The sequence below is a fragment of the Molothrus ater genome, chromosome 3 (genome assembly GCF_012460135.2).
Source record: "Molothrus ater isolate BHLD 08-10-18 breed brown headed cowbird chromosome 3, BPBGC_Mater_1.1, whole genome shotgun sequence".
Taxonomy (NCBI): Eukaryota; Metazoa; Chordata; class Aves; order Passeriformes; family Icteridae; genus Molothrus; species Molothrus ater.
Window position 1 is genome coordinate 91426777 of NC_050480.2, and position 9224 is coordinate 91436000.

At 40.2% G+C, this 9224-nt stretch overlaps 1 protein-coding gene across 2 annotated transcripts in view; it reads left to right on the forward strand.

Moving 5' to 3' along the window:
* Positions 1 to 8758, forward strand: part of IBTK (inhibitor of Bruton tyrosine kinase) — a 52885-nt gene extending 44127 nt beyond the window's left edge. For both annotated transcript variants that reach the window (XM_036380343.1, XM_036380344.1), the window contains exons 27-29: positions 4715 to 4783; positions 4881 to 5013; positions 7390 to 8758. In XM_036380343.1, coding sequence (XP_036236236.1) covers positions 4715 to 4783; positions 4881 to 5013; positions 7390 to 7515 — 328 coding nt within the window. In that variant the 3' untranslated portion in view covers positions 7516 to 8758. The remainder of the gene's footprint in view (positions 1 to 4714; positions 4784 to 4880; positions 5014 to 7389) is intronic.
* Positions 8759 to 9224: the final 466 nt, after the last annotated feature.

Consider the following 9224-nt stretch of genomic DNA (forward strand, 5'->3'; position numbering starts at 1 on the left):
TTGTTGCTAGGACAATAATAAAACTTTTCATTGTATGGGAGATGCCAGGGGCTGGTAATAAGAGAATTTGCTCTGGATGCTATTATTAGCTTTGCCACAACAGCTCTGTAATCTTCATAAAGTCATTTATTTTGCTTTTGCATTGCCCTGTCTTGTCTGTGCAGTCTGGCCAGTCTGCATGCTCTCAAAGTGGACTATTTTAGCTGAATGCAGGTTTAATACATTAAATGTCTGAAAATGATACATTAAGCTAGTGGAAGACTAGTAGATGGCTAAATTGACTATCATCACTTTGAAAAGAAGGTCCCTCCAAAGCCATTTCAGATTGTTTTTGAATTGTGTCTGAAGATGCCTTTTTTTTTTCTAGTGGGTGTAAAGAGCCTAGGTAACTAGTCCCTCCTTCTGAAACTTAGGAGTAGAGTTTCTAGTTTGAGGTAATTTTATTTTTTTGACTGTACAGTTTTGTCACAGTAGGCTCTGATTTTATACCGGAGGCATTTAAGGGCTATTTATGTGAAGATTATTTATCCACACCCTTACCCCTTCCTTTTAAAGAGAAGGAAATTACACAGGCATAGAGATAAGCAATCCTCATCTGTTGATGTCAGACTTGGTGATGGGACACTGAAGATACTTGCATGACTTTATGTTGCTACTTTGTCTTTCTCCTTTGGATAAACTGTGCACTGATTGAACTGACAGTTTCTTTTATCTCTGGATGAGGGTATTTTGGATGGTGACATAAGCATTCTTCTATGTACTGTCACTTTCCAATTTTTGCAGTTCAGATTTTTTTTTAGGTAAACTCTGTCATGAATTGTGGTGATTTGAACTGCATTCAATCCAGAGGCAGATCATTCCAAGAGCTGGGGCATGTGGATGTGGCTGTGTTGTTTCCAGGGGCACCTCAGCCTTGGGAGTTATGCTGTGCATGTGTAGCTCACAGACCAAGCTAAAAGCATAGGGCTGACATGACTTAACTCAGTTGTGGCAGCCTGACTTGTGTTCACGGTGTTACTCCAGGGAGCAGGGAAGCGTCTTAGTGGAAACAAGTGTTTGCAGCTTTGTGTGGGAATGGCCTAGTTCTGTCATGGCTAATAATGAGCTAATATGTAGCTCATGACTCAAATGGTATAGCAGAACCCAGGAGGGTTCTGCAGGAGACCAGGCTTTGTGTTCTCTTTCTGAGAGCAGTTATTAGATCAGGGAGGCACCAAACCTGACCTGGCATCTCATGAACAAATACTCAAGAAACACTAGGGAGCTCAGGGCTGGGACATTTTGGTGGCTGCGCAAGAGTCATGGCAAGTTCAGCCAACTGAGTTAATCAGGTTGGTTCAGTACTGATGATACTTGGCTGGTTTATTTCCATGCAGACCATTTATGTGTCTGCATCAGTCTTAATTTCTAGACTTCCAGATTTCCAAGTTCTATGTTTTTGTGGCTCTTTTTCCATTTTTCTGTATATGCTAGCTTCACATTTCCTGTGTATTCCATTTCTAGTCATTTTGATGCCAGCTGAGGAATTAATTTAGAATGTTGAAATATCTGCAGTTGATTTAATATCTGGACTGAGTGTCTTGTTAGCAAGAAACACAGATGTACATATGTACAAACAGCTTCAAAACACCTGGACTTCTTCCTACATTTTAAAGCCCCATTGACTTTAAGTGAGGGAGATGATATAGGTATTTACTTATGTTTTAATTGATCACTAGAGTATACTGTGATGCTGGAACTATTAATTCCAGTTTTGGGAAATTCTGTTGAGGCAATTTTTTTTAATTGTTACTTGGGTTTTTGGCTTGTTTGTTTGTATAGAAGTCATCAGGTTTGTTAAGTGTAGCAATCCAGTTGAGTTCATTTATAGTAATGCTGTGAGTTCTTTGGATTGGGAATGGAAAGGATAGTGTAGCTGTCAAATCAGATACTGCCAAATGTGCTGGAAGGTGAATATTATAAAAGCAGGTGGAAAAAGAGATTAAATGGAGAGTTAATACCAGTATAAAAGCACAGAAGGCTGCCTTCATCCCCTCTTTGTCTTCCTTTTCTTTGGTTCTTTTCTGCTTTTCAGTGTTCTTATCTTTAAGTGCAGTAAAAGCCTTGAACACTTACAGGGATGGAGCATCCACAGCTTCCCTGGGGGAAGACCTGTTCCAGTGCCTCACCACCTTCACAGTGAAGAAGTTCCTCCTAATATCTAGACTAGACCTGCACTCTTTCAGTTGAAGCCTTGTCCTGACATTACATGTGCTTGTAAAAAATCCCTGTCTATCTTTCTTTCAGGGTCCCTTCATGGATTAGAAGGCAATAATTAAGTCACTCTGAAGCCTTCTCTTTTCCAGGCTGAACAAACCCAATTCTCTCAGCTTTTCCCTGGATGGAGAGGTGCTCCATACCTCTAATTATCTTGGTGGCCTCCTCTGGACTTGCAGCAAGGTCCATGTGGTTTTTGTGCTGAGGATGTCAGAGCTGAAAAATAGTGCCCTGCTTTGAAATCACAGAATAATTTTGATTCTGTAGTTTAGCCTCCTGCTCAAAATAAGTGAAACTAGATCATGTTACTCAGGACCTGGCCTGGTTGAGTTGTGACAGCTTCCAAGAAGATACCCCGGACTCTTTGGGCAACATGTTTCAGTGGATAATCATCTCTGTATGGTATTTTTATTTTTCCTTTTATCTATGTAGGATTTACTATTCTGCCTCTTGTGTATGTTGCCTCTAATCTGTCATTGTGCTCTTCTAAGAAGAGCACAATGCTCTTCTTGCTTCATCTTTTCTCTGTACTGCACTTAAGTAGTTGAAGACAGCAAAGAGATCTCCCCTTTGCTGCCTCCCTTTAGGATTAACAAAACACATTCTTCCAAATCCTGGACTTGTTCCAACCTGACAGCATCCTTCTTGTATTGTGGAGCCCAAAATTGAGGCTGATGCTCTGTATGTGATGAAGAAATATAACATCCTCTGCCTGCCTTGCTGCAGTATTGCTAGCACAGCCCAGCACGCTGGTGGCTTTCTCTGCTGCAGAGGCACTGGCTGGTAACATCTTCTACTAATTGTCAGCCAGGACTCTACAGGTTCTGCTTTCTCTCTGCTGCTTTCTAGCCAGTCAGTCCTGGCCAGTACTGCCTCATGGGCTTGTTCTCTTCCAAATACAGGACCTTGCACTTGCCTTTGAAATTCATTGGTTCTTAGTTGCTCATTTTTCTAGCCTCTTGAGGGCTTCTGAAGGGCTGCCTGACATCCAGAATATGCACCATCCCCAACCTCTCCACAGCCAGCTGTGGCCTGCTGAGGGTCTGTTCTGTTCTATTCTGTTCTACCAAAGATGCTTAACAGGATTGGTTCCAGTACCAGCCCCTGAGGACCTCCACTAGTACTTGCTTTTCAGTTGGACTTTGTACAGCTAATCCATTTCCAGACCATTTTCCACCCATCTCATAGTCCATTTACTCAGTTCATATTTTTCAGACTGAGAACAAGGATGCATGACCTGGCAATGTGCATTGTTTGTTTTGTGGGAAAAATTATGTTTTGTGACAGAAAGCTCAACACGATTAATTTAAATCCGTTTTTGATGATGGATGTTAGATTTCAGAATTTTTGAGATCTTGCCCTTACTACTTAGTGGTAGGAATCATGTTTTTTGTTATCCTTGGAATTGTGTTGTGGGGAAAATATTTCAGACAGAGAACTTGATAGTTACTGGAATTCTCTTAACTTTCTATAGATTTTTTTCTGTTTTATCCAAGAGCTTGTGGTCACTTACAAAGGATTACCAAAGCATTAAATAAAATTGAGAGTGATTTATTTAAACAGCAACACCCTTAGGTTGTTTGCAGTGCCATAGAATAATTCAAAAAATGTTTGCCAGCATGTCACATTATGCTGTAGCACTTTCTTAAGGTTCTGGAAATTGCAAAACTATTCTGTCAAAGATAGGTATTAAATCATGAGAATAGGGCCCTCTCTTCCTCCTGGCATAGGAGTTTTCTGACAAATACACTTGTCTCTTAATGAATACAGTGTAACAAATGTGAGCTTCTTTTTTTTGAGAGGTTAACATTTTGCAACTGAATAAAATATCTTCCTGTCAGGAACTATATAGATATTTCAAGATTTTTATTTTTTCTATTCTGTTAATTTTAATTTTACACTGTTCTTGTGAATGTGAGAGGTGGTTACAGGATATGTACTGAAAATCCATAATTTCTGGGTTTGCACTCAAAGAATTTACTCTAGTGAGATTGTAGCACTGACTCTTTTGCATGAAACACTTACTTTGAATGCAGGACAGTTCAATTTTTATCTTGAATCTTTATCCTTTTAACTTGAATTTTTTGTTCATTCATATTAATTGCCAACTTTTATGGGTAGTGCTGTTAGTGCATAACTCAGTGGGCTAATTTACATGTAAAAAAGCGAAAGAGCCTTTTTTTTTTAATAATCAGAAATGAAACTCCTTTTATCAAATCCTCAAATGTTAGGAAATGCCAAAATTAATGCCCAAGATGAAATTCTGTTAGGGTCTGGTAGTTATAAATGAGAATCAGTGTCTTTTTCCATCTCAGTATCACACTGAGAAGAAATTCCACATTATATCCTAATGCCTTTCCTCTGTAAAAATCCTACACATTTGTTGTGATATCCTACTGCAATTTTGTATTTCATGCTCTGCCAATGACTTTTTCTTTCCTTTCCTACCTCTCTCTAGGTGCAACACTAGAAGTAATCCAGGTCTGGAAGACCATGTTCTGGATTCTCCACAGCTTGAGAGTCATAAGTAAGTTTGGTAGTGGCGTAGGTTCTGGAACTTTTTTACTGTGTGTTGTGCTGACCTTGATGTTGCCTCATAATGTTTGGTTTTTCTTTTTTTGCAGTCCTTGGTCAACAGCATCACCAGCCAGCTCTCCTGTGATAGCACCTGTCATGTTCTCAGCTATTGTGGAGGAGGAGCTGCAGCAGGAAGCTGCTCTTATTAGGAGCAGAGAAAAACCTTTGGCGTTGATCCAGGTAAAGTGCTAAATTACTGCTGCTCTAAAGTAACACGAGGAGTTTCCAATGACTCTTTCAGAGATCAATTATTAGTGTTAATTGTGTATTTGTACATGGCATTTACATAATGATAGTAAATATAATTTAATAATAGCTTCACCCTGCTTTGATAAGGTCTTCACCTTTGATAAGGTCTATTAAAGTCAAAATGGCTGGTAAATGTGATAAATGTATTTGCAGCTTCAGAGAATGGTTGAGTTTGGAATGAAACCCTGGAAATTGTCTAATCCAAACTCCTGCTCAGAGGAGATTTAGAGCAGGTTTCTCAAAACCAGATAGCCTTTGATTATCTGCAAGGATGAAGACTAATGGCCTCTCTAGAAAACCTGTTCCAGGGACCACCCTCACATGAAAAAAGATTTTTAAATGCACTTTTCTGTTTTCAATCTGTGCCCTTTGCATCTTCTACTGACCCATGCTCTTCTCTTCACTTAAAAGAACATGGGTCAGTTGTCTTTATTCTCTCCTAGCAGGTATTTATACACTTTGATAAGATCACCCTAAGCCTTCTTTTATCCATGTTAAACAAGTGCAGTGTGCTCAGCGTCTCCTCAGTGTCAGATGCACTGGGCTCTTAATCATTTTTATGCCATGTCACTGGACTGTTCATTATATCCCATGTTTCTCTCGTACTGGGAGGTCAAGAAGTGGACCCAGCACTTCAAGTGTGTCTTGCCAGTGCTGGGTAGAGGGAAAATGTCATCTCATTTTTCTGGCAGTGCTGTCCCTCATAGAGCACAGGAGGCTGCCACCCTTCTTTGCAGTATGAGAGCACTGCTGGCTAAAAGGCTGAGTTGTCCACCAGGACCCCAGCTCCTTTTATGCCAGGCTACTTTCTAACTTGTCAGCTCCCAGTGTGTACTGGTGTCTGGGGTTTTTCTTCCCAGGGGCTGGACTTCATGTTTCCCTTTCTTGAACTTCATGAGATTCCTTGTAGCCCATTTTTTCAGCATTGTCTGGGTCTCTCTGGCAGTACAGCTGTCTGGTATATCAGCCCTCCTTCCCATTCTCTACTGCTTGCAACGTTGCTGAGGGTGCACTGTGTCTCTTCCTGTGGGTTATTGATGAAGATGTTAAACAGTGCTGGCCCTAGTCTCAGTGTTGGTGTGGTGGACTTTGTGCCACTGGTCACAGCCCTTTGAGATCGCCAGTTCTGCCACTTTTCAGTCTGTCTCACATTGCATTTATGAGATCTGTTCTTAAGCTTGTCCACTTAAACTCTTAGTTAATACTTAAACTGTACCATTTTCCCAGGAAGCACCTAGTGGTCATTCAGATCCCCTTGCCCTTAAAGGCAGGAATGACACTTGATTCCTAGTCCTCAGGAATCAACCCTTATTGCAACAATTTTCCAAAGGTTTTTCTGAGAGTGGTCTTGCAGTCATTTTGGCTGGCTATGATCTCCAGGGCCTGGCATTGCTAGAAACATGATCTTTACACTTAAGACCAAGATGAAGCTCCCCAGCCTTTTCCATGTCTTTTTCATTCAGTGGTGGATCCATGTTGTCTTTTTTTGCTGCAGTAGAAGCCTGTTTTGCTGGCCTTCATGTTCCTTGCCAGATTTCACCACAGATGGCCTTTGACTTTCTTAATTCTTGTCCTATGTGGTCACACAGTGTCTCTGTTTTCCTTCTGTGTGACTTTTTTCTGCTTCCACATCTTGTATGCTTCCTTTTTTGTTTGGGTTTTGTCAGGAGGTCTTCTTTTCAGCTGTGCAGTCCTCCTGCCTTTCTTATTTGGCTAGGAAGCTCATTGTCATGGCCTATTCTTGAGCTTGGCAGAGGTGATCTTTAAAGCCAACCAGCAGTCCTGGACCTTTCCTCTTCCTGGGGCCAAATCCCATTAATTTTTCTAAGCAGATGCCTTCATAGTCTTCTCTTCTAAAGTCCCAAGTTTTTTGCTATTTCTCCTGTTCCCAGCTTTCAGAATCCTGAAGTCCAGTATCTCATTGTCATTGCAGCCAAGGCTGCCGTCAACCTTCGCATCCTTGACCAGTCCTTTTTTTTTTGGGGAATATGAGATCCATCAGAATATCTCCCTTGATCGCCTCCTTCATCTGTGTTAAGAATTTTTCACCAATGGGGAGGTGTCTTAGAGGGTTTGTGTCCAGCTCTCTTGCCTTTCCAGCAGATATCAAGGTGCCTCAAGTTTCCTATGAGGAGCAGGCCCTGAAAACATGAGGTTTCTTCAAGCTGTCTGAAGAATGTATCATCTACTAATCCCTCCTGATTAGGAGATCTGATGCATTCAGGACCAGTAAAGCCAGTTCATAACCATGCCTATGGTGTAAATGTAGACCTGACACTGACATACATGCTCTTTTTTTCCTTCCAGATTGAGGAGTGTGCTATTCAAGACTTATTAGTCCACTACGAAGCTTTTGACAACCCTGAAGAATTTGTGACCGTTGAAAGGGCTCCACAGGGACCTATAGCAGCACCTATGTGGAACAAGCACTAATTTGTACTCTTCACAGTCCTCCCTCCCACAGTTCTCACAGCTGTATGTGCACTTTTGAAATTGTAATTCTTCTTACAAGTAATACAGGACTGGAAGAATAAGAATCGTGTAATTTTTAACATCAGCATTAAAACACTGCCCATAATCACTAGGTATTTGTTAGAGAGAATGAAATAATGTGTTCACTGTGTCCTTTACCCACAGTATCTATGCTATGTATGTTTTGACAGCAATTCTTTAATGACACCTATAATTAGTAATGGTACATGAGGCTGTAGATTGGGAATGTATTTGCTAATCTTAAGTTGTAAGGGTTTTTTTGTTAAATTAACAGGTGGAAAGCGAGTGTTAATTTTGTGATTTAACGTGGAATTGAATGTGCAGAATTAAACACCTTTAAAGTTTGGGGGTGTGTCCTTCAGACCTTTCTTGCAAATTGGGAATATTGGGAAAAAGTTTGTGCTTGAACTTCTTGTGAAAGTATAGTTTGACAATGCAGTTTTTCTTAAGTTATGTGTGCGAGTCCTGGTTCTCTGGTTGCTATGGCCAGCACGTTTCCCTGTTGTGCCCCAGGCTGTGCCCGGCCATGGCCTGTGCTCGGCTCAGCTGTGCATGTTTGTCACTGCTGTGAGTGAGCCCTGCCTTGGAGCAGCTCTGTCTTGAAGTAAAGCACACAGCTCAAGAGGATGTGGTGCCACTTATTAGCCCATCTGTAGTCTTACTCTGGTAAATATGGTATGGTTTTAGAACCACTGTGTTTGGGGATTATTCACTTGCAGTGCTGAGGAAATCAAAGATCAGTGTATACATTGTTGAAGATGTAGGGGCGAGTGCTTGACTGGGAAATTTGCAAATACCTGAGCTGCAAAAATTATCATAGATGGCTTTCAATATTGTGTTCCAAAGTTCTCTGTGCCTGGTTGAAACAAATTCATAGATATAAAAAAGACGAAAAAAAAAAGGTAGCCTTATCTGCAATATTTTGTCTAGTTTGTCTTGTTTGTAGAGGTGTGTTTGAACTTGTGCTTCCTCAGTAATGTCAGTACTCATGAACTCTGGAAAACTGGAATGGAGACATCTACAGAAAATGAATGTAAAAAAATGATCACTGTGTGATAAAAGAATCTTGAAAAAAGTGATGTAGATATGTCTTAATGATTTCAGGTCAAGCTACACCAAAAAAAATCCCCCACAAAAATTGTAAAAAAACCACAATAAACCATAAAATCTTGATTTATACGAAGATAGTGTACTTTTATGTGCTGTCCAAATATGATTATTTATGTAACTAGAGTAATTGAAAAGTATTTATTTTGTGTCTGAAACAAGAACTGCAGACATTTTGAAGCTACACAGGCCAGGAAAGATGTAGGTTTTAATTCTGTTTTGAATTCTATTGGTAATTCATTCACTAAACTGATGGTAATACTTGCATTAAAGGCTTTACTTGGTGCAGTAAAGGGCCTTAGGGCCTGCTGAAACTATCCTCTGGTTTAAAAGAAAGCTTGTGTAGTGTGAGAAACAGCTATAGAAGCAGCAGGCCTTTCCAGGTGGAGCTAATTTATTATCAAGTGTAAAATTGCTGTAAATTTGCTAATTTGCTTTTTTTTTTCAAAATATGCCACTGAAAATTATCCTGAAATTTTAAGAGGATTGATGTTTCCACCATGCCAAAGTGCTTGACTGCTTTCAAGTTGTGATTTTATTGT